General features: G+C 42.0%; 1 protein-coding gene across 1 annotated transcript in view; it reads left to right on the top strand.

Moving 5' to 3' along the window:
* Window positions 1-25,098, top strand: part of LOC122547070 (NACHT, LRR and PYD domains-containing protein 3-like) — a 223,865-nt gene extending 198,767 nt beyond the window's left edge. Inside the window, 8 exon segments of the mRNA XM_087981691.1 lie at window positions 2,376-2,638; window positions 7,664-7,750; window positions 15,071-15,241; window positions 15,353-15,523; window positions 15,639-15,669; window positions 15,671-15,810; window positions 16,037-16,204; window positions 16,323-25,098. Of these exon segments, the coding sequence (XP_087837817.1) occupies window positions 7,737-7,750; window positions 15,071-15,241; window positions 15,353-15,523; window positions 15,639-15,669; window positions 15,671-15,810; window positions 16,037-16,204; window positions 16,323-16,428 (801 nt within the window). The 5' untranslated portion in view covers window positions 2,376-2,638; window positions 7,664-7,736 and the 3' untranslated portion in view covers window positions 16,429-25,098.
* Window positions 25,099-25,510: the final 412 nt, after the last annotated feature.

Here is a 25,510-nt window from a genome sequence, read left to right as displayed (position 1 = left end):
AGAGATTGAGGTTCACAAGGAAGGTATAAGAAATACTGCAGAGTTTGAAAATAGACAAGTCCCCTGGGCCGGATGAGATCTATCCTAGGATCCTCTGGGAAGCAAGGGAAGAGATTGCCGAGCCTTTGGCATTGATCTTCAAAACATCATTATCGACAGGAATAGTGCCTGAAGACAGCAAATGTGGTTCCCTTGTTCAGAAAGGGGAGTTGAGACAACCCTGGTAATTACAGACCAGTGAGTCTCACTTCAGTTGTTGGTAAACTATTGGAAAAGGTTATAAGAGATAGGATTTATAACCATCTAGAAAAGAATAAACTGATCAGGGACAGTCAGCACAGTTTTGTGAAGGGTAAGTCGTGCCTAACGAATCTTATTGAGTTTTTTGACAAAGTGACCAAACAGGTTGATAAGAGTAAATCGGTTGATGTGGTGTATATGGATTTCAGCAAGGCGTTCGATAAGGTTCCCCACAGTAGGCTATTCTACAAAATGCGGAGGAATGGGATTGTGGGAGACTTGACAGTTTGAATCAGTAATTGGCTTGCTGAAAGAAAACAGAGGGTTGTAGTTGATGGAACATGTTCATCTTGTTGTCCAGTTACTGGTGGCGTACTGCAAGGGTCGGTGTTGGGTCCACTGCTGTTCGTCATTTTTATAAATGACCTGGAAGAGGGCTTAGAAGGGTGGGTTAGTAAATTTGCAGATGACACTAAGGTCGGTGCAGTTGTGGATAGTGACAAAGTCTTTCTGCAACAGTAGGTTGCAGAAAGACATAGATAGGATGCAAAGCTGGGCTCAGAGGTGGAAAATGGAGTTTAATGCGGACAAGTGTGAGGTGATACGTTTGGACGGAGTAATCGGAATGCAAAATACTGGGCTAATGGTAAGATTCTTGGGAATGCAGATGAGCAGAGAGATCTCGGTGTCCATGTACACAGATCCGTGAAAGTTGTCAGCGAGATTGACAGGGTTGTTAAGAAGGCATACAGTGTTTTGGCCTTTATTAAAAGAGGGATTGAGTATTGTGTACAGTTCTGGTCATCGCATTATAAGAAGGATGTGGAAGCTTTGGAAAGGGTGCAGAAGAGGTTCACTAGGATGTTGCCTGGTATGGAAGGAATGTCTTACGAAGAAAAGCTGAGAGTCTTGAGGTTTTTCTCGTTGCGAGAAGAAGGTTGAGAGGTGACTTAATAGAGACATACAAGATAATCAGAGGGTTAGACAGCGTGGACAGTGAGAGCCTTTTTCCAAGTATGGGAATGGCAAACATGAGGGGACACAACTTTAAAATGCTATCATCCACAACTCTATCATCCATTTACTTACTTTTTTTCTCACCAATTTGACAGAAGACTCACCCAGGAATCTATGTGTACATTTCTCTCTTCACCTCCCCTGCACTAAGAAGTGGGTGTATGAATTGCTTGTGCGATCAATCTTTGCTAACCATTGTCTCCAGTTATATGATACTATTTATATCTAGCTGATTTGTGCTGATATTATGTTTGAATTAATAATTATCGTTTCTGCACTAACACAACTTTGTTTCTTCCACTTGCTTTCCCCAAGTGCATCAATCTTGCAATGTTGAGTTCTCTGTCAAAATGTTTCAGTGTCTCAGTAATTTCTCCTCGGTATTTTTGCCTTTGTTCTTCCTGAGAGACTTTAACAGATTTTAATGGTGATTCCTCTTATTCTATTTTAACCATCACTTTGCTCTCATACTCATGAATCCTGTTTTTCTGTTTCACCTCTGTCGGTAATGTTATGGCCTAGGCCAGACCACTCAAAGCATTCTTGAGCAGGCAACCTAGACTATAACTTTACAATTTGTTTTGGTAAGTGTACAGTGAGAATTTACCTGGAGTAAGTTAGCTAGGTTGACTACGAGGTTTTAAAACAGACAGAAATTTATTCACAAAATTCACAATGAAACACAAAGAACGGAATAAAGAAATTCCTCAGTTACTTTCATTTTTGCCTCCAGTGGGGCCATTTGTCCATGTCCAGTAACATGGCCTAGGAAGGGGACTTGGGCTTTGGCAAATTCACTTTTAGCTATGTTTACCCACCAGCCTGCCTTCCGAAGTCAGTGGAATAAGTCCGATAAATGCTGTAAATGTTCCTTCCATGAGTGACTAAAAATCAGGTCATCAATATACACCACAGTTGGGTAATCCAACAATGACTTTATTAGTCAGTCTCTGAAATGTGGCTGGAGCATTTTTCATATTAAATGGCATGACTTTGAACTGATATAGTCCATGAAAGCCAAAATTGCTTTGGCTTTCTCTGAGAAGGGTACTTGCCAGTAATATCTGAGCAAATCCAACTTAGATATGTAAGTTTCTTGTCCCACTTTTTTGACACAGTCCTGCAACCGTGGAATTGGATATGCATCAGTCTTTGTAACGACGTTGACTTTGTGATAGTCCACACATATCCATCGAGTACCATCCGACTCTGACACCATGACTATGGGTGGGCTCCAGTCACTGTAAGTCACTTCGATTATGTCATCTTGGAGCATGTGCTCTTTCCTCTTCTGAACCTGTGCCAACTTTAGAGGGTTATGCCGATAAGGATGTTGCTTAATCGGAACAGCATCTCCTATCTCTACATCATGCACAATTAGGTTAGTAATTCCCAGTTTATTTCTGCATATTTCTTCCCATGTGATAATAATAACTCTTTCAGGTCATTTTGATTTTCTTGTGGAAGGTAACTCAATAATTTATGTAAATTTTTGTATCTTCCTTGTTGTTCAATTCTTGGTTCTTCCTTCTGTGTTGTAATCATTAACACCTTCTCTTCTTGCTTTCCTTGCCTATCAAAATACCCTTTGTGCATATTCACATGACACACTCTGTGAGATTTCTTCCTCTCTGGAGTTCTTATCAAGTAGTTCACCTCACTCAATTTCCTCTCGAGTTAATAAGGTCCACTAAGCCTTGCTTTCACCTATCACTGGAAGTAACACCAATGCCTTATCCCAATTGCAAAATTGCGAATTTGTGATTTCTTACCCGCTTCCTGTTTCATTGTATACTTTTATGCTGTGATACTTTTAAATGCTGCATCTGAGGAGCAGGAAACATCGATTTTCCTGCTACTCGCATGCTGCCTGACCTGCTGTGCTTTTCCAGTACCACACTCTTGGCTCTAATCTGCAGCATCTGCAGTACTCACTTTTGCCTACTTTTAAATGCTGTCTAGCCAACTCTCCAACTCTATTTAATCTTTCTCTAAAATTTGACACATAGTCCAAATAGGTGGTCTCTGAATTCTGACTTATTCATTTTTCTTTAATCAATTTTAACGGCCTTCTTACTTCATGCCCAAATATTCATTCAAATGGACTGAATTTGGTCATTTCATTTGATGGAATCGCAGAAAGTACAAATAGAACTCCCTTATCCCAATCATCTGGATCATCCTGACAGTAAGCCCTCTAGATGGTCTTTAGTGTTTGATGCCATCTCTCTAGCGCTACCTGCGATTCTGGATGGTACGTGTAGATTTGAATTGCTTTAGTTCCCAAGTTATCCGAAACCTCGTTGAATAGTTTGAATGTAAAGTTTGATCCTTGATCTGACTGGATCTCTATTGGTAGTTTGTATCTGGTAAAGACTTTAAGTAATTCTTCTACAACCCTTTTAACTGTGATGTTGCATGATGGGATTTCCTCTGGAAATCTAGTCGACATCCATTATTGTTTGAAGTAGGGGACCTACACAATCAATCAAAACTCTTGTGAAAGGTTCCTCAAATGCGAGAATAGGAATTAAAGGTGCAGGATTTTTTACTACCTGTGATTTTTCTGATTTGCTGAAATGTATGACATGTCTGGCAAAATTCAACTACGTTCTTGTGTAGTCCAGGCCAGTAAAAATACCTTTGTATTTTAACCTGTGTTTTCCTCATCCCTAAATGACCTCCAAGTGATCGTTGATGCGCCACTCGCAGCACCTCCTTTCTATACCCTACTGGCAAAACAATTTGATGAATCTGCCCATTTCCCATCAGCTTAAATGTGTGATGGTCTCCATTTCCTCATTAAAATATCATTTGTTAAGTCATAACACACAGGGATGCATTCACTCTCCTATGTAAATGCCTTTTTGATATAACTCTTTTAAGTTCTCATTTTTCTGATCTAATTCGATAAGCTTAGCAGAGCTAAAGATACTTGCATGTTTATCTAGTTGCTCCTGCTCTGTCCCACTTACCTGATCAAAAAAAGTCTTGGATATCCATATGTCAGCTTCCTTATCCGTGCCTTTTATCTTTCTTGCTTCAACTTGTGCCTCTGTGATCTTGTGACCACACAATCAGGGCAAATTCCTGAATACACATTCTTCATTTCTTCAGTTGCCTGCGTCTCCACTGACTTTTCGTTTGGAGTAGGCAACATGCCTAACAGTGTATCAGTTATATCATTTGCAAGGACAAATTGTATTCCTGAAGCTGAGAGTTTGTCCAGTACTCCTGGCATAAATTCTCCACTCTTCCCTGGACTCTCGACCTCGTTTTACATAATTGAGTGTTTTTTGCCTCACCATGAATTCCTGTTACCAGTACCTTTTCTGGCATTAGTCTCTCAAGAGTACATTATCTCCTCATCCTTCAACATCACAAACTGAGAGGATCCTGTGTCCCTCAATATTGTAACCTCTTTACCTGTTTCTCCAGGCCTATGTGAATAAACTTTACCCTTGCATGTATATTTTTTAAGCAGATCTGTCATTTCCTCCTTAACCAACCTCTGATCAACTTGTACGCTCTGAGTCCGTTATCTAACTTCCCTTATGCTTTTTGTTACTAGTCCAACGAAACTTCCAGGCTTGTCTGGTTTTTCTACAACTGGCTTTCTTCTAGCCCACCAACACTGTGATTTCGTGTGGCCCACTTTATTACAATGAAAACACTGGACCCTTTTAATTTCTTTGTCCCCCTCAAGGGTTTCTTTTTTACCCTGTGGTAAGGTATCCTTATGATCTTCACTGAGATCTACCTTTCCCTTCTCACTTGAGGATATCTCTTTGTCCCAGTTTATATCCTTCATGGACTGAAATTGATTCGGGAAGCCAAACAGAGTTTTATGGACCAGCTCATAATCATCAGCCACTTCAGCTGCTAACCTTGCCATTTTAACTGTCTGCTGTTTCACATTAGTTCGCACTACTTCAGGTAGTGAATTTTTGAATTCCTCCAAAATAATTACCTCTCTAAGAGCATCGTGGGTTTGCTCAATTTTTAAAGCTCTTATCCAACTATCGAAATTACTCTGTTTGATCCTTTCAAATTCAATACAGGTTTGATCAGCGTCCCACCTTGGATTCCTGAAATGTTGCCGCTCGACTTCTGGTACAAACTCATATGCAATTAAAATTGCTTTTTTCACCTCCTCATATTCCCCAGATACCTCCTCAGATAGGGATGTGAATACCCCTACCCTACCTACAAATTTCGTTTCAATCAACAAAACACATCTTGCCACTGGCCACTGCATTTTAGCCACCTTTTCAAATGGGATGAAGAAGGCTTCCACATTCTTCTCATCAAATTTAGGCAATGCTTGAACATATTTAAAGTTTCTCACCTGGCTTCTGACTACCAGGGCTTCCTCACTTCAGCCGTTATCTCCAGCCTTTTAAGCTGACTTTCCTTTTTAAGTATCAGTGTTTGAAGTTCTAAATCTCTCTCTTTTTCTTTCTATCCTGCAGCTCTCTCTTTTTTCCTCTCTTCTGTTTTTAATCGTAACTCAAACTGTTTCATTTCTGCTGCCTTTTCCCTAGCTCTCGCCTCTAATTTCAGCTGCTTTATTTGTAATTGAATACTTGCTGTCTCTACAGATTCTGATGGTTTCTTCAGCAAGTTTAAATGCTGAGCTACTGCTGTAATTATCTCTCCTTTCCTCACAGAAGCAGGCCATTGAAATTCCAGGTTGTTTGTTAATTCCTGCAGTTTGGTCTAATTCACCTTTTGCAAAACTTCCAAAGTGACAACATCCACTTCCAGAAAACTTTTGGTGACTAAAAGAGTCATTACAATCCCAAACTTTGTCTGCCCAAGCAAACCAAAATAAAGGCACCTATCACTCACTGTTTAAAATCCCGCAAAGAGCCCCCAATCTGTTATGGACGAAACCAGACCACTCAAAACATTCTTGAGCAGGCAACTCAGACCATAACTTTGCAATTTGTTTTGGTAAGTGTACAATGAGAATTACCCGGAGTAAGTTAGCTAGATTGACTACTAGGTTTTAAAACAGACAGAAATTTATTCAAAATGAAACACAAAGAACAGAACAAAGAACCCCTACAGAACTCAACCTATCCAAACTAGACTTCATTATGCTGTTCCGAATATACACAACAGTCTCAATAAAGCAAACCCCCTCAAAAACAGTTTAAAAAATGGAACAGATACTTACAGGTTGAAGTTAGAAGGGCAGAGAGAGAGAGCCTGTTTCCACACAGCTGAACTCCTAACAAGCTTGGACTGAACTACTCAGCTAGAGAGCTCACCAGCCCCTTTCATTATACAGGTCACCTCTCACACATGACCACTTTGGCCTAAAGTCTCATCTGTTTACATATGAACAAAAAGGCCTCTCAATACCCTTTAATCTCTGTACCAAACCAGACTAATCAGAACCAGAAGTGATTTATTACCCCTTTGGAAAAACCAAGGATGTAGTATCCTTGAGAAAAGGAACAGCTTTTCAAAAAAAAAGGTGCCAGCTTTGTGACAGTAATTAATTATTTTATGTATTTTGTCCTTTCCCGTTTCATTTAGACTGATCTAATTTCCTGTACCGCTTTCATTTATTAGTTTTAATTGTTTTCTGCCTCCATGTTTGCTCTTTCCAGGAGAACAGGTGCCTTATCCTGGTTCAGCTGGAGTCTGTCCTGTCCGTATCGCTCCTTCCTGACCCAGGACTAATGCCAGGATCCTTTGAAAAGGCACCATTTTATCCCACTCTGGCGCTTTTGCCATGTGTTAATTCTTCCAAACTCAGTACCTCTGAGTGTCTGTGGTCCGCTGCAATTGAATTATCCCTCTTCCTTACAATTTTATCTCCAACTACCATGAAGCCTTCCTTAACGTGATACCTAAGAAGGGACATACTCGACCAAACTTTTATTTGTAGCTACAGAGAATGCTCTCTATGTCACTAATTGTACAAATCCTCCTTATTGCTGCATTCTATTCTGCCCTACTCTAGTTGACATCCTGTAGCATTGTCTGCATTGTAACTATCCTTCCCACAGTCTTCCTCCTTGACTTCAAATGACCAGTTCATCATACCTGTTGGCCATGATCAATGTCTGAGGGATTGCCTTCTCCAATCACTGAGCCCTCACCATCATGCTGCCTTACAGTGCTGCACTTTACCTTGAAGCTGTATTTACTACCCCACTTTATGGAGACTGTCATTCTCACTGAAGAGTCACCTTCCTGCTGTCCGGTAAGGTCTATCATTGATTTTAGTGGCATTCACTTGGGTTTTGAACAAAAAAGACTGGTTGCCAATGTTGGGAAAATCTGGTCATTTTCTGATGTTTTTCAGTGTCTCTGTGTACATTCAAGATGCAAAAGAGAAAGGCAGGCATCATTTGTCTCACTTTGTTTCTCACTCTTTGTTTCTGTTTAGGCTGGGAAGCAACAAGGTGGGAGATTTAGGAGTGAAACTACTGGCTGAGATTCTGAGGAATCCGGATTGTAAAATGCAGCAACTCTGGTGAGTATCAGACAGTGTGTGATTGTTTCTAATATCTAATGGGAGAGAGAAAATCCCAATGTTTTGCTCCACGTAGGTTTCAATGTCATTGGTAGAATTAGGAAAGAGGTTAAGCATAGAGATTACGGGGAGCTAGGCAGCAAATAAAAAAGCAGACTCTCACAGGTTATAATCCGAAGAGTACTACCTGAGCCACTTGCAAGTTGACGTAGGTTTCGTAAAATTAGGGAATACGTGGCTCAACAAATATGTGAGAGAAGTGAGTTCTGGTTTGTAGGGCACCAGGAGAGTGGGAGTGATAGAGTTCGGGCAGCCTGTACCTGAACAGTGCTCTTGCAAACTGCAGAACTTGGGAATCATAGAATCCCAACAATGTCGAAACAGGCCATTTGGCCCAACAAGTCCACACTGATCCTCCGAAGAATATACCACCTAAACTCATTCCCCTACCCTATTACTCTACAGTTCCCTGAATAATGCTCATCATCCCTGAAGAAAACTGTGGGCAAATTAACATGACCAGTTCACCTAACCTGCACATCTTTGGACTTTGGGAGGAAACCGGAGCACCTGGAGGAAAACCATGCAGACATGGGGAGAATGTGCAAACTCTCACAGACAGTCACCCAATGCTGGAATTGAACCCAGGTCTGAGGTGCTGAGAGGCAGCAGTGCTAACCACTGAGGCACGTTGATGGCAACAAGGAATGAGAGAGAGGCTTTTACACTCCATAATAGGTGCAAGGAATCCAAGGTGAAAAGATGTGCTTTATCAAAAGAAATGTTGAAAGGAAAATGGTAACATGAGAGTGAGAGAATTACAGGAAGGGACAGAAGTAAAGGAAAGTTAGGAAAACAGCAACCATGAAAATTAATGTCACAAACTAAATAAACAGAAGAGTGAAAGCTCCATGTCTTTCCTAACGAAGTGAACAAATCCATAACACACATTGAAGTGAATTATTATGGCATAAGGATTCTTAGTAGAAAGCAGTATCCCATAGAAGTGGTCTGCAGGCCCCCTAATGGTAACCACAGTGTGGGACAAGGTAGATAAAAAGAAATATTGGGTGCTTGTGATAATGGGATGGCAATAATCATTACTGACTTGAATGTATGTGTAGATTGTACTAATCAGTTTGGCAGTGGTAACCTGGATGAGAAGTTATCGATTGCTTTTGCGAGTTTCTTTGAGTTGCGTGATCTGGAGCAATCAGGCAGCAGGTTATACGTTTCATCATATTATGGGAATTGTGTGATGTGACAAGGTTTGTGAAACAATCTCCGCCGTACGCTCCTCGGTAGCAGCAATCACAATATGATTTAGTTTTACATCAAGTTTGAAAGAGAGTAGATTGGGCCTAAGACAAGTATTTTCATTTTAAATATGGTGTGTGTTTGAAAGCTTAGGTAGCTGAAGTGAATGGCAGATTCAGCTCTGAGATAGATTAATGGCAACAGTGGTGACATTTAAGAGCATACTTCAGAATAATCAGAATAAGTCTATTACAACGAAAGCAAGAAATTTTAGAGGGAGGACTCTCTATCTATGGTTAGCTAAAGAAGTGAGAGAAACCATTTAATTTGATGCATTTGTAAAGATGAAGGTAGATCAGATGATTGATCTGAAAATAAAGAACGGCAGGTTCTTTATTCAGTTAGTCAGGAGGAGGGAATTAGAATCTGAAAACAGTAAAGCAAGAGTTTCCATAGGTTTATAAAGATAAAATGTAGACATAAAGTAAATTTTGGTCCTTGAGAGAGTGAGGATATGAAGTTAATAGTCAATAATAAGGAAATGGCTAATGAAATGAACAAGTATTCTACTTCTCTCTGACTGTCGAAGGTAAAACAAACTCAGGAGGCGAGAGGGAGGAACATAGTGAGATTACATTCTCTATGGAGACTTTATTCAGTAAACTGATGGAATAGGGGACTGACCAGTCTCCGACTCCAGGTGGACTTCATCGCAGGGCCTTGAAGGAGTTTGCAAATGAGGTTGGAGTTGTATTGGCATGAATTTCCAAAATTCCCAAGATTCATAGAGCATAGAACAATACAGCGCAGAACAGGATCTTTGGCCCTCGATATTGCGCTGACCTGTGAACTAATCTAAGCCCATCCCCCTACACTATCCTTCATCATCCATATGTTTATCCAAGGACTGTTTAAATGCCCCTAATTTGGTTGAGTTAGCTACATTGGCAGGCAGGACATTCCACGCCCTTACCTTTTTCTGAGCAAAGAACCTGCCTCTGACATCTGTCTTAAATTTAATCACCTCTCAATTTGTAGCTGTGCCCCCTTGTACAAGCCGACGTCCTCATCCTAGGAAAAAGACTCACTGTCCACCCCATGTAATCCTCTGATCATCTTGTATATCTCTATTAAATCACCTCTTAGCCTTCTTCTCTCCAATGAGAACAGACCCAAGTCCTTCAGCCTTTCCTGATAAGACCTTCTTTCCAGACCAACATCCTGGTAAATCTCCTCTGCACTTTTCCAATGCTTCCACATCCTTCTTGTAATGGGGCGATCAGAACTGTACACAATATTCCAAGTGTGGCTGCACTAACAATTTGTACAGTTGTAGCATGACATCACGGCTCCAGAACTCAATCCCTGTACCACTAAAACCTAACATACCGTATGCCTTCTTAACAGCACTACCAACCTGGATGGCAACTGTCAGAGATCTATGTACATGGACACCAAGATTCCTCTGCACATTTCCATTGAGCCAGTATACTGCCTTCCTGTTACTCTTCCCAAAGTGAATCACCTCATATTTAGCTGCACCAAACTCCATTTGCCACCTCTCATCCCAATTCTGCAGTTTATCCAAGTCCTCTTGCAACCTGTATTATTCTTCCACACTGTCAACCACTCCACTAACTTTAGTGTCATCTGCAAACTTACTAACTATCCACTTATGCCTGCACACAAGTCGTTTATAAAAATGACAAACAGTAGTGCTCCCAAAAATGATCCTTGTGACACACCACTAGTAACCGGACTCCAGGCTGAATATTTTCCATCAACCACCACTTGCTGCCTTTTTACGGAAAGCCAGTTTGTAATCCAAATTGCTAAATCACCCTCAATCCCATGCCCCTGCGTTTTCTCCAAAAGCCTACTATGTGGAACCTTATCAAAGGCTTCACTCTAGTTCATGTTCACCACGTCAACTGCCCTACCCTCATTCATATGCTTGGTCACCTTCTCAAAAAACTCAATGAGGTTTGTGAGACACAACCTGCTCTTGACGAAACCATGTTGACTATCTCCAATCAAGTTGCTGCTTGCTAGATGATTACAAATCCTATCTCTTATAATCCTTTCCAAAACTTTTCCTGCAACAGATATAAGACTCAATGGTGTATAATTACCTGGGTCATCTCTACTGCCCTTCTTGAACAAGGGCACAACATTTGTGGGCAGCATAGTGGCACAGTGGTTAGCGCTGCTGCCTCGCAGCGCCAGAGACCTGGGTTCAATTCCCAACTCAGGTGACTGACTGTGTGGAGTTTGCACATTCTTCCCAAGTCTGCGTGGGTTACCTCCGGGTGCACCGGTTTCCTCCCACAGTCCAAAGATGTGCAGATCCGGTGAATTGGCAATGCTAAATTGCCCGTAGTGTTAGGTAAAAGGGGTAAATGTAGGGGAATGGGTGGGTTGCGCTTCGGCAGGTCAGTGTGGACTTGTTGGGCCAAAGGGCCTGTTTCCACATTGTAAGTAATCTAATCTAATCTAAAAAAAATTTGCAATCCTCCAGTCTTCAGGTACTAAACCTGTAGACAATGACGACTCAAAGATCAAGACCAAAGGCTCTGCCATCTCCTCCCTAGTTTCCAGAGAATCCTCGAATAAATCCCATCCGGCACAGGGCACGTGTCTACTTTCACACTTTCAAGAATTGATAACACTTCGTCCTTACTAACCTCAATCCTTTCTACTCCAAAAACCCGAATCTCTGTCTTCGCTACATTATACTCATTTTCCCGAGTGAAAACAGATGAGAAATATTCGTTTTCACAACTCTGATCTCCACAGGGTCCACACACAGCTTCCCACTTTTGTCTTTGACTGGCCCTATTCCTACCCTAGTCATCCTTTTAATCCTCACATACCGATAGAAAGCTTTAGGCCAAGAGAGGCCTACTCAAGAGAGGCAATCCCTATATTCAATAATGAAGGGAGGCAGGAAACTATAGGGAGATCAAACACAGTTACAGTAAGTGCACAGGCTCCTCTTATCCGAAGCAGGTGACAATCCTTCAATGAAGTCTGATATATTGGGTAAACCTTTAAAGGCAGAATGGCTGAGGAATTCTGAGGTATTGAGGGATCTTGGTGTTCTCTTACATGAGTTACAGCTGCAGCATCTCACTTAAAGTGAAGCGAAACTGTCTTTTATTACAAGTGGAATTGAATGTAAGAGTAAGAATGTTATGCTTCAGTTATACAGGCCATGTGAAATCACATCTCAGACACTGGGTATAGTTTTGTTCTCTGTTGCAGTAACTCGATCAACCACTGTAGACTGAGTACAGGATTGCAGTTGTTTTAATCAAGCAACGTAGGGACAGCATCACTAGTTCGACCAGAGTAAGACTCTGGAGAATACAGAAAAACTGAGGACCTTTATACCAGAAGCATCTAATCTTGCTTCCTACAAACAAAACAAAACAGATTTCAGTTGCAGGTCATACATTAATGACATGCATGTCTCTTTCACTCAGTCAAAGATCATTGACACCATATTGATTTGCCTCATTTCTTATCAGTGTCCTTCATCTCCCTGTGTCTAAACCTTTTCTGGCCCAAGGCCTCTCTGCAATTGTTTGATGGAACAAACTGTTATTTATGAATTCCTGCTTGAGGCTGCATCAGTTCATTTGGTACAAGATTCATTAATTATAGCCTGTTCTTTAATTTACCTATCATAATCCCTATTGAACCTTTACAGTGTCAATTCACTCTAACCCCAGTCTCATTTAAAAATGAATGTAAATGCGTTAGAGGTGGTTCAGAGGAGATTTACTAGATTAATACTTTGAACGAGTAGCTTCTCTTACGAAGATAACGTGGACAGATTGGGTTTGTTTCCACTGGAGTTTAGATGGGTTTGTGGGTGACTTGAACAAAATATATAAAGTCCTTCAGGGCCTTGATGAGGTGGATGTTAAATGGATGGTGGTTCTTGTGAAGGGCTTTTGCCCGAAACATTGATTTTCCTGCTCCTCGGATGCTGCCTGACCTGATGTGCTTTTCCAGCACCACAGTTTTCATCTCTGCTCCAGTTACGCCTGTCGATATCTGGATCTCTGAATGTTTACATCATTATTATTATAAGTATTACAGAGGAGAAAGTGCTGGATGCCTTGAAACAGTTAAGAGTGGATAAATCCCCAGGACCTGATCTCGGGTGTACCCGAGAACTCTGTGGGAAGCTAGAGAAGTGATTGCTGGGCCTCTTGCTGAGATATTTGTATATAGTCACAGGTGAGGTGCCGAAAGACTGGCGGTAGGCAAACGTGGTGCCACTGTTGAAGAAGGGCGGTAAAGACAAGTCAGGGAACTATAGACCGGTGAGTCTGACCTTGGTGGTTGGCAAGTTGTGGGAGGGAATCCTGATGGGACAGGATGTACATGTATTTGGAAAGGCAAGGACTGATTCAGGATAGTCAACATGGCTTTGTGCGTGGGAAATCATGTCTCACAAACTTGATTGAGTTTTTTTGAAGAAGTAACAAAGAAGATTGATGAGGGCAGAGCAGTAGATGTGATCTACATGGACTTCAGTAAGGCGTTCGACAAGTTCCCCATGGGAGATTGATTAGCAAGGTTGGATCTCATGCACTACAGGGAGAACTAGCCATGTGGATGCAGAACTGGCTCAAAGCTAGAAGGCAGAGGGTGATGGTGGAGGGTTGTTTTTCAGACTTGGAGGCCTGTGACCAGTGGAGTGCCACAAGGATCGGTGCTGTGCCCTCTACTTTTTATCATTTACATAAATGATTTGGATGCGAGCATCAGAGGTACAGTTAGTAAGTTTGCAGATGACACCAAAATTGGAGGTGTAGTTGGCAACAAAGAGGTTTACCTCAGATTACAACAGGATCTTGACCAGATGGGCCAATGGGCTAAGAAGTGGCAGATGGAGTTAATTCATATAAATGTGAGGTGCTGCATTTTGGGAAAGCAAATCTTCGCAGGACTTATACACTTAATGGTAAGGTCCTCGGGAGTGTTGCTAAACAAAGAGAGCTTGGAGTGCAGGTTCATAGCTCCTTGAAAGTGGAGTTGCAGGTAGATAGGATAGTGAAGAAGGCGTTTTGTATGCTTTCCTTTATTGGTCAAAGTATTGAGTACAGGAGTTGGGAGGTCATGTTGCGGCTGTACAGGACATTGGTTAGGCCACTGTTGGAATATTGCATGCAATTCTGGCCTCCTTCCTATCGGAAAGATGTTGTGAAAGTTGAAAGGATTCAGAAAAGATTTACAAGGATGTTGCCAGGGTTGGAGGATCTGAGCTACTGGGAGAGGCTGAACAGGCTGGGGCTGTTTTCCCTGGAGCGTCGGAGGCTGAGGGGTGACCTTATAGAGGTTTACAAAATTATGAGGGGCATGGATAGGATAAATAGACAAAGTCTTTTCCCTGGGGTCAGAGAGTCCAGAACGAGATGGCATAGGTTTAGGGTGAGAGGGGAAAGATATAAAAGAGACCTAAGGGGCAACTTTTTCACGCAGAGAGTGGTACGTCTATGGAATGAGCTGCCAGAGGATGTGGTGGAGGGTGCAACAATTGCAACATTTAAGAGGCATTTGTATAGGTATATGAATAGGAAGGGTTTGGTGGAATGTGGGCCGGGTGCAAGCAGATGGGACGAGATTGGGTTGGGATATCTGGTCAGCATGGACGGGTTGGACCGAATGGTCTTTTTCCATGCTGTACATCTCTATGACTCTATAATAGTGTTAATACTAAAATCCTGTTTTTATTTTCTTTGTTTCTCTTACACTCGCATGCTGTCTGCTCCCTCATGTGCGCTGCCCCTCTCTCTGACCCTCCGGCCCTCTTGCACATGTTCCCCCTCTGTCTGTCTGTCTCTCACTCTCACTATCTCTCTCTGTCTTTCTGTTTGACTCTCTTGCATGCACTATCTCTATGTCTGGCTCTCTTGCATTCTTTCTCTCTCTCTCTGGCTCTCTTGCATTCTCTCTCTCTCTCTCTCTCTCTCTCTCTCTCTCTCTCTCTCTGTGGCTTTCTTGTGTGCACTCTGTTTCTCTCCCTCCCCCTATTTCTCTGATCCCCAGTCTCAACAATAACATGCTCACAGATTCTTGTGCCGACGATCTCAGCTCCATTCTAAGTACAGGTCGCTCACTGACCGTTGTGAACCTGAATGACAATAAATTGGGGGATTCAGGAGTAAAATTGCTGCCAGCAGTTCTAAGGAATCCAAACTGTAAAATACAAAAACTTGAGTAAGTACCCAAGTAGTTTAACTTGTGTTTGTAATAACTACATGCCCAACACTTTATTATTAGCACAAATAAGAATGAAAACTGGGTATTTCCTCTGATTGTAATCGCCAGGCTTCGTGACAACTGTCTCTCAGAATCTTGTGCTGAGGATCTCGCCTCTATACTCAACACAAGCCAATCTCTGGCAGAACTAAACCTCGGAAATAATAAGTTGAAACATTTAGGAGTGAAACGACTGTCATTGGCTCTGATGAATCCTCATTGCAAAATACCGAAGTTGTTGTGAGTACCACACTTTGGGAGACTGTGTTTATAATTAAGTTATTGTTTGGATAAGTAATGACCAGCACCGAGGATTTACTCTGATTCCTGGTGTTCCTTTTTCTCTCATCCTAAGGCTGTTCAGAAATGGTCTGACAAAATCTTGGTGTCCAGGTTCTCAATTCTGCTGTCAGTAAAAACCAGTCTTTAATGAAACTGAACGTGAATAATAACAATTTGGGAGATTCAGGGGTGAAACTACTGTGTGCAGTTCTGGGGAACTCTGACTGTAAACTACAGAAACTGCAGTAAGTACCAGACTCTGTGAGATTGTGTTTCTATGAATTGATGTCATACTGTACATGCTTATTCTGATCAAGAATTGATTTAAATACATACTTCGAATCGACACTTTAAATAAACATTGTTTTACTAACAAACACTGCACATTATTACCACAATCATTGTTAGTGTTTTTAATGAGCAGTGGAGGTTTACTTTGATTCTTTTCATTTCTCTTTCCATTCTGCCCAGTTTGTATGACGTCGGTCTCACAGATTCTTGTGCTCAGGAGCTGTCTACTGCTTTCAGTACAAACCAGTCATTGAAAGTTCTAGATCTGGGATCGAATTCCTTCTCAGACCAGTTCATCCCCACTGTCACCTCCCTTCTACAGACTTGCAGAGGTTTGGAGCTGATCAGGTGAGAGTTTGTCTTCACTTTTCTGGGTCGCATTTGTCAATGATTATTGAAAGATTACCTCCATTTTAATTATGGCTGTATTTAATCTGTTTCCTGTTTACTCTTCAATCTGTTTCAGGCTGTGGGGAAATAGTTTCAGTCCAAATGGAAAGAGGTGTCTAAAGTCACTGCAGGAATCTCGAGCTGGACTGACTGTCTCATTAGGTGACTCTTTCAATCTCTAAAGATTACTGCTGTCACTATATTTGGACAATCCTCTATCCTTCCCCTTCAAAAAAAAGTGATCTGTGTGGACTTGCTGGCCCCTCTCCCTCTCGACAACATTTTGCACCATCTCTGAGACATCCTTGATCCTAATACCAGGGAAGCAGCGCACCATTCTGCTTTTTCGCTGCTGGTCACAGAAACGTCTGTCTGTACCTTGGAATCCCCTAACACAATTGCTCTCATTGTCCACGTTGGAACCAACGACATAGGAAGGGAAAAAGTTGAGATTCTGAAGGGAGATTACAGGGAGTTAGGCAGAAATTTAAAAAGAAGGTCCTCGAGAGTAGAAATATCTGATTACAGTTGAGAACAGAAGCGAGTCAAACAGTCAGGGCAGGCAGGGACAAGGTAGGCCTAATAAATTAAACTGCATTTATTTCAACACAAGGGGCCTAACAGGGAAGGCAGATGAACTCAGAGCATTGTTAGGAACATGGGACTGGGATATCATAGCAATTAGAGAAACATGGCTCAGGGATGGGCAGGACTGGCAGCTTAATGTTCCAGGATACGAATGCTACAGGAAGGATAGAAAGGGAGGCAAGAGGGGGGCTGGCATCTTTGGCTAAGGGATAGCATTACAGCTATGCTGAGGGAGTGTGTTCGTGGAAATACATCAAGGGAAATTATTTGGGTGGAACTGAGAAATAAGAAAGGGGTGATAACCTAATTGGAATTGTATTATAAACACCCTAATACTCAGAAGGAAATTGAGAAACAAACTTGTAAGGCGATCTCAGCTATATGTAAGAATATTAGGATAGTTATGGTAGGGGGTTTTAACTTTCCAAATGTAGACTGGGACTGCCATAGTATTAAGAGTTTAGATGGAGAGGAATTTGTTAAGTGTTTACCAGACAATTTTCTGATTCTGTATGTGGATGTTCCGACTAGAGAAGGTGCAAAACTTGACCTACTCTTGGGAAATAAGGCAGGGCAGATGACTGAAGTATCAGTGGGGGAGCACTTTGGGGCCAGCGACCATAATTCTATTAGATTTAAAATAGTGATGGAAAAGGATAGACCAGATCTAAAAGTTGAAGTTCTAAATTGGAGAAAGGCCAATTTTCACGGTATTAGGCAAGAACTTTGGAAAGCTGAATTGGGGGCAGATGAAGGGGTGGCTGGAAAACGGGAAGCCTTCAGAAATGAGATAACGACAATCCAGAGAAAATATATTTCTGTTAGGGTGAAAGGAAAGGCTGGTAGGTATAGGGAATGCTGGATGACTAAAGAAATTGAGGGTTTGGTTAAGAAAAAGAAAAAGGCATATATAAGGTATAGACAGGATAGATCGAGTGAATCCTTAGAAGAGTATAAAGGAAGTAGAAGTATACTTAAGGGCGAAATCAGGAGGGCAAAAAGAGGACATGAGATAGCTTGGGCAAATAGAATTAAGGAGAATCCAAAGAGTTTTTACAAATACATTAAGGCCAAAAGGTTAACTAGGGAGAGAATAGGGCCCCTCAAAGATCAGCAAGGCTGCCTTTGCGTGGAGCCGCAGAAAATGAGGGAGATACTAAATGAGTATTTTGCATCAGCATTTACTGTGGGAAAGGATATGGAAGATATAGACTGTAGGAAAATAGATGGTGACATCTTGCAAAATGTCCATATTACAGAGGAGGAAGTGCTGGATGTCTTGAAATGGGTAAAGGTGGATAAATCTCCAGGACCTGATCAGGTCTACCCTAAAACTCTGTGAGTAGCTAAAGACATGTTTGCTGAGCCTCTTGCTGAGATATCTGTAACATCAATAGTCACAGGTGAGGTGCCAGAAGACTGGAGGTTGGCTAACATGGTGCCACTGTTTAAGAAGGGTGGTAAGTACAAGCCAGGGAACTATAGACGTCAGGTGAGCTTGACGTCGGTGGTGGGAAAGTTGTTGGAGGGAATTCTGAGGGACAGGATGTACATGGATTTGGAAAGGGAAGGACTGTTTTTGGATAGTCAACATGGCTTTGTGCGTGGGAAATCATGTCTCACAAACTTGATTGAGTTTTTTGAGGATTGATGAGGGCAGAGCGGTAGATGTGATCTATATGGACTTCAGTAAGGCATTTGACAAGGTTCCCCATGGGAGATTGATTAGCAAGGTTAGATCTCACAGAAAACAGGGAGAACTAGCCATTTGGATACAGAACTGGCTCAAAGGTAGAAGACAGAAAGTGATGGTGGAGGGTTGTTTTTCAGACTTGGAGGCCTGTGACCAATGGATCAGCCACAAGTATCAGTGCTGGGTCCTTTACTTTTTGTCATTTACATAAATGATTTGGATGCGAGCATAAGAAGTACAGTTAGTAAGTTTGCAGATGACACCAAAATTGGAGGTGTAGTGGACAGCAAAGAGGGTTACCTCCGATTACAACAGGATCTGGAACAGATGGGCCAATGGGCTGACAAGTGGCAGATGAGTTCAATTCAGATAAATGCGAGGTGCTGCATTTTGGGAAACAAATCTTAGCAGGACTTATACGCTTAATGCTAAGGTCCAAGGGAGTGTTGCTGAACAAAGAGACCTTGGAGTGCAGGTTCATAGCTCCTTGAAAGTGGAGTCGCAGGTAGATAGGATAGTGAAGATGGTGTTTGGTATACTTTCCTTTATTGGTCAGATTATTGAGTACAGGAGTTGGGAGGTCATTTTGCAGCTGTACAGGACATTGGTTAGGCCACTGTTGGAATATTGCATGCAATTCTGGTCTCCTTCCTATCGGAATGATGTTGTGAAAATTGAAAGGGTTCAGAAGAGATTTACAAAGATATTGCCAGGGTTGGAGGATTTGAGCTATAGGGAGAGGCTGTATAGACTGGGGCTGTTTTCCCTGGAGCATTAAAGGCTGAAGGGTTACCTGGTAGAGGTTTACAAAATTATGAGGGAAATGGATAGGATAAATAGACAAAGTCTCTTCCCTGGGATGGGGGATTCCAGAACTAAAGGGCATAGGTTTAGGGTGAGAGGGGAAAGATATAAAAGAGAACTAAGGGGCAACTTTTTCACACCAAAGGTGGTCCGTGGATGGAATGATCTGCCAGAGGATGTGGTGGAGGGTGGAACAATTGCAACATTTAAGAGGCATTTGGATAGGTATATGAATAGGAAGGGTTTGGAAGGATATGGGCTGGGTGCTGGCTGATGGGAATAGATTGGGTTGGGATATCTGGTCGGCATGGACGGGTTGGACCGAAGGGTCTATTTCCATGCTGTATATTTCTTTGACTCTATGACTTCACTAAGGCATTCGTCAAGGTTCCTCTTGGGAGACTGGTTAGTGAGGTTAGACCTCATGGAATACAGGAAGAACTAGCCATTTGGACACAGAATCGGCTTGAAAGTAGAAGACAGAGGGCGGTGATGGAGGCTTACCTTTCAGACTGGAGATCTGTGAACAGTGGTGTGCCACTCGGATCAACACTGGGTCCGCTGCCTTTTGTCATTATATAAATGATTTATATGTGAATGTAGGAGGTAGAGTTAGTAAGTTTCGGATGACAACAAAGTTGGAGGTGAAGTGGACAGCGAGAAATGCTACCTCAGAGGACAATGGGATCTTGATCAGACGGGCCAATGGGCTGAGAAGTGGCAGATGGAGTTTAATTTAGATAAATGCGAGGTGCTGCATTTTAGAAAGGCAAATCAGAGCTGGACTTATACACTTTAATAGAAAGGTCCTGGGATGTGTTGCTAAATAAAGAGACCTTGGAGTGTATGTTCATAGTTCCTTGACAGTGGAGTCATTGGTAGATAGGATTGTGAAGAAGGCATTGGTATGCTTTCCTTTATTGGTCAGAGTATTGAGTACAGGAGTTGGGAGGTCATGTTGCGGCTATACAAGACATTGGTTAGGCCATTTTTGGAATATTGCATGCAATTCTGGTCTCCTTCTTATCGGAAAGATGTTGTGAAACTTGAAAGGGTTCAGAAATGATCTACAAGGATGTTGCCAGGGTTGGAGGATTTGAGCTATTGGAAGAGGCTGTATAGGCTGGGGCTGATTTCCCAGGAGCATCAGAGGCTGGGGGGGTGACCTTATAGAGGTTTATAAAACTATAAGGGGCATCAATAGGATAAATAGACAACATCTTTTCGCTGGGATGGGGTCTCCAGAACCAGAGGGCATAGGTTTCAGGTAAGAGGGGAAAGATTTAAAACGACCTCAGGGCCAACGTTTTTCACACCGAAGGTGGTGTGTGTATGGAATGAGCTGCCAGAGGAAGTAGTGGAGGCTGGTACAATTACAACTTTTGAAAGGCATCTGAATGCAATATTAATAGGAGGGGTTTCGATGGCTTTGGGCCTAGTGCTGGCAAATGGGACTAGATTGGGTTCGGATATCTAGTCGGCATGGACGAGTTGGACCGAAGGGTCTGTTTCCATGCTGTACATCTCTTTGACTCTATAATCAGCCATGCTCCAGGTTGAAATACAGTTGACTGTTTCCCAGATTCCAGGTCACACTGAGTTGCGGGGTGGGGGATGGGGGTGCGGGTCATCACCCATTGTTTGGTCAGAGGCCGACCACTGGGTAATGAGATACAACATCCGCAACCTCCCAGTGTGGTTTCTATAGGATATCTGGGCCTCAATATTTCCCAGCAGGGACAGGCACAGACAGGAAGGAGCCAGGAAGAGCCTCACGCTGGGCTGCAGTGGAGCATGGGCAGTTGTAATCAATATTCCTAGATTTCAAGGTCTTGGTCAGTATCAGTGCCCAGTAACCCTCATGGAAAGTGTGTGGATTCATGATGTGGACAGGGGCTGCTGAGCTGGAATAGATATCATTGTCAAATGGGGACCAGTATTCATTGTCTGGGGTGTATGGTCTGGGTTCACCCAGGGAGAGGATCAGATTGAGTTAGATCCAGGCTATTGAGCACAAAAGAAGTCAATGATTTTGCTTACTCAAAGGAAGTTGCTGAAACCATGTATGTAATAAACACTCTTCCTTATTAATGTGTCTGCCATTCACTCACAGCCAGAATAACTTGCAGAGATTAAGGTTTGTCAAATGACGCAGTTGATCCATGAAAATCACTTGCTGCTCAACATTAAACAGGTTTGAAATGCTGAGTGATGCAGCAGAAATTGTACGCTGAATCTTTGGGGTTTGTTTTGAATTAAGTCCATGTTGAATTGGGTTTCTGGCAGCGTTTCACTCAGTGAGGGCTAGTGAGATTTCTTGCCACACCTTAGCCAAACATGCATCATTAACGATATACATTGCATCTTTTTCTTGTGTGATTTCCACCCTTCTGACCATGTACTATTCCTGGAACAGCTCACCACTAACTGCCCAAAGACCAGCGTCCCTTGCAGCCACACTACCTTTGAAAGGCAGCTGTACACCCAGGGAAGAGGTGATAATCTGGCTTTGAGCCTCAGCAGCAACAGCCACAAAGATACACTGCTCTTGTTACACAGTCAGTGTGGCTGACACTCCCCTTAGGGTACAACCCCATTCTCTCATCGTAGTCACTGCTTATCCAGTATTACCGACTGGAACTGGCCAGGCTTGCAGTGCCTGATACAACAGAGCCCCATCATAGACAAGCTGAGCTTCCTCACTGGGAGACTGCTCCGACCTGCCTCAGTTCCCATCTATCACATCCCAGTTTGTCTGCTGCACAGCACAGCAAGGCCAGATGACTATGCACATTGTGCCAGCCATATTGGCTCCTCCTTTGGCTGTTGTCCACCTCTTTTCATTCATTCCCCCCCCACCCTGGTCTCCATGTGTCCTGACCTAATTGTGTTCCCTTCAGCCCATTTCCTCAGTCCACGCTCACCTAGATTAGAGACTCACCGCATGTTTGAAAACTGAGCTGATTTTCTTTGAGGCATACAAACGTCTGACAAAGCTGAATAGGATAGCTGCAGGAAGGATGCTGCTCTTGGCTGGGGGCCTCCAAAGCGCAAGAAGATAGTATCAGAATAAGAAGTTGGCCATCAAGTTTGCAACACACTGCAACTTAAAACCCCGCTTCGGCGGGTCGGTTTGGACTTGTTGGGCCGAAGGGCCTGTTTCCACACTGTAATGTAATCTAATCTAATCTAATCTAATCTAATCTAATCTCAGACTGAGTAGAGACTGAGTTGAGAGAAGGCTGAAATGTTAATGTTAAGCTGCTTCCTTTGTTGGTTCTTCACCTCCTTGACTGTAGGTGGGAGAAGAGAAGGTTTTCAAACAATTCCATAATATTGAGAAAGAAAGTCAATTTGTCCAATTTCCCCAATGATTGCACGTCATTTTAAAGATTTCAAGAACCGAACTCACCTTTGTCAGCATTTTTAATAATTTCTTCCTTGAGCCATATACTATCCGTCCACCAGATTTTATTAAAACCGTTTTTTCGTCTTTGAGCATTTGTTTTTTGCAACAGACTAACAAATAGAGGTGAAAAATTGCAAAAGAACGGAATAGCTAAATGGTGAAATAAAGAAAGAATAAGAGAAAGTCAGAAGATGCTGATTCAAAGGCCTCTTGTTACATAAACTGGGAAAGTTTGAATCTTTGCAACACAGCAGTGTCCAAACAAAGTGAGGGTTTTTTTTTCACAACTCCAAGGTTGAAAGTGGAAGTCTAAGGTATTCACATATATCTTACACAAAGGCATGTAATCTTTGGAGAAGCTGGATCTTGATCCTCTATTGAGGCAAGCTGACACCAAGTGTTTTAACAATCTTTGGGGTTTTAAGTTGCAGTGTGTTGCAAACTTGAGAAATGGAGGTGGCATACAAATTTTTGAAAACCTTGTAAACAGAGATCTTTGACTCTCTCTCTCGTGAGTAATGATCAAACACTCGAAAGACTCAAAAAACAAGAATTTCTATCTCGAGCAATGACCTAGGTCCAACTGACCAGCTACGGAATTGATGATCTACTGCTCTCACTGCAGTCAACATCTACGTGGTATTTCTTGTGGTTTTCGCCAACAATTTGAGGAAGTTACTTCATCCCACTTCTGTAGTCTGAACTCGATCCACAGAATTTGTTCCTTTTTTCCTCAGTTTTTCATTGTTAATGTTGTGGCCAAACTGTCGATCTAGTCTGTCCTAATTATGTGCATATTTGGGATTAAGGAGGATACCGCTTAAATTTCATTATGATTATTGTTCATCTATTTTGTCACCTGTTAAAGTTTGTTTATTTTATATCAGTTATTATTGATAAAATCTATTTATTTTGTCCTCTGTAGAGTTGGAAAATTTACCATTTTGTGATTGAATTGATTGTCTATGAAAGATGCATTTACATATGTATATAATGTATATAGTATATTTAAGCATTTGTAATGGCTCATGGATAATGGAGACTGAATATTTTTCAAGTGGAGATGGTTTGTTACCTAGAAGAGGGTCAAATGTGACCAGGAATGTGCCCATAATGCCACCAGCTCATATGTTCAAATATACTTGATTGTGAGCACACTCTTGGCTGAATAACTCATGACAAAGGTTTGGAGGCTCTGTGATGAATTTCTGAATGCGGATTGAATGTGGGGTAAGAGTAATTCATGAGGAAGCAGAACAGAGACCAGTATTAAAGGCTGCACTAAAACATCAGATGGCAATGGAGGTAGCTCCAACCATGCAGTAGAGACAGGAGTTAACACTGACTGATGTACAAGTCTTAACCAAGGCTGAACTGAAAACTGCCAAATGATTTACAGGTGCAAATGCCTGTCAGAGCCAAGAAAAAAAGAGGGAATTGAAGTTTTGTCAAAGCATTTGAAATATGTGGAATATGAGGGATCACTCCAATACGTGAGTCATTGGAATTGTCTGTAAAAAAGTTACTTAAAACAGTTTGAGCATGAAGAAGCAATAAAGCAGTTAGAAACAGCATTCCAAAGAACCAATAAAAGGGAAAAGATGAAGGAAGTATTGGAATTTGAAAGAATGGAGATAGTGATGAAGTTTGAGAACCCCAAAACCAAAGAAATTTGATTTTACTGGCTTATCATAGTGTTTTGAAACATTAGGATTTCAAGGGTTAAAGATCCCTTCTTCGAGTGACTCATTGTATGTTCAATTGTGTACCTGTCCTCTACAGGCTGAGACTGGAAATCACAGTGGCTGGCTGGCTGCCTCCAAGCTGCCAAAATGATCTGGAGCCATACATGTGTATTTTACTCTCAGCCCCAGGCAAAGATATTTGTTTCCCTGAATAAGACTGTCAGCCCTGGTTATAGATCTTATTAACTGCCTCCTGTTGCTGTTAACATGCTTCCTTACCTATTAGCAAGGGAACATGAAGACCAACAGTGCGAACAATACAAAAATTCTATTATCTACCTCCTTACCTATTAACATAAGATTGTGAATGATACAATAACAAGTTCCTGTGTACAATTCGATATTTATCACAGGAAGGTAGCAATTACTAGTCATTGTAAGATTGAGAAATACCTGTTTTAACAACATAACAGCAATCAGCCACTTGATGTTGAGAACATTGTATTAGTCACACCCAAATTATTTATAAAACACACTGCTTGCATGTAATGTTCAGAGATTCATCGAGGGATGCAACCTGGGGGTGCCACCACAAGTAGGCTACATGACTCCTTTTGGTATCACTCAGAATCTCTCACTGGCTGTTCAAAAAAATAAAGTGTCTACCTTTGAACTGAAATTTGTGTTGTCCAGAATTAAGAGTCAAGAGTTCCTCATTTAGTTCCGAGACTCAGACCTCAACATAGGGAAAGTCTCGCCTGGCTGAATTGAACAGAACAGAGTGGTAAGGGCAGCTTGGGGTATCTTACTCCAGACCACTCCTTTAGTTCGGCCAGACAATCTATCCCTTGCCCCGTGGAACTGGCACCTTGAAGGGGTTGAACGAACCACCAGGACCCAGCTTGTAAGGGAGCAAAGTTTTGTCTGACTGCTCTAAATTGCTGCAGGGTGACATTGGCTGCTCTGCATTGTTGCTATAGAAGAAAAGATCGGGACTGGGGACTCTGGTCAGGGAAGTGGTCATCACGACTTTGGATTAGATTAGATTCCATGCAGTGTGGAAACAGGCACTTGACCCAGCAAGT

The sequence above is a fragment of the Chiloscyllium plagiosum genome, unplaced genomic scaffold, assembly GCF_037043375.1.
Source record: "Chiloscyllium plagiosum isolate Xiang-an unplaced genomic scaffold, Cpla_swu_hap1 HiC_scaffold_40, whole genome shotgun sequence".
Taxonomy (NCBI): Eukaryota; Metazoa; Chordata; class Chondrichthyes; order Orectolobiformes; family Hemiscylliidae; genus Chiloscyllium; species Chiloscyllium plagiosum.
This window is presented reverse-complemented; position numbering and strand designations above follow the sequence as displayed.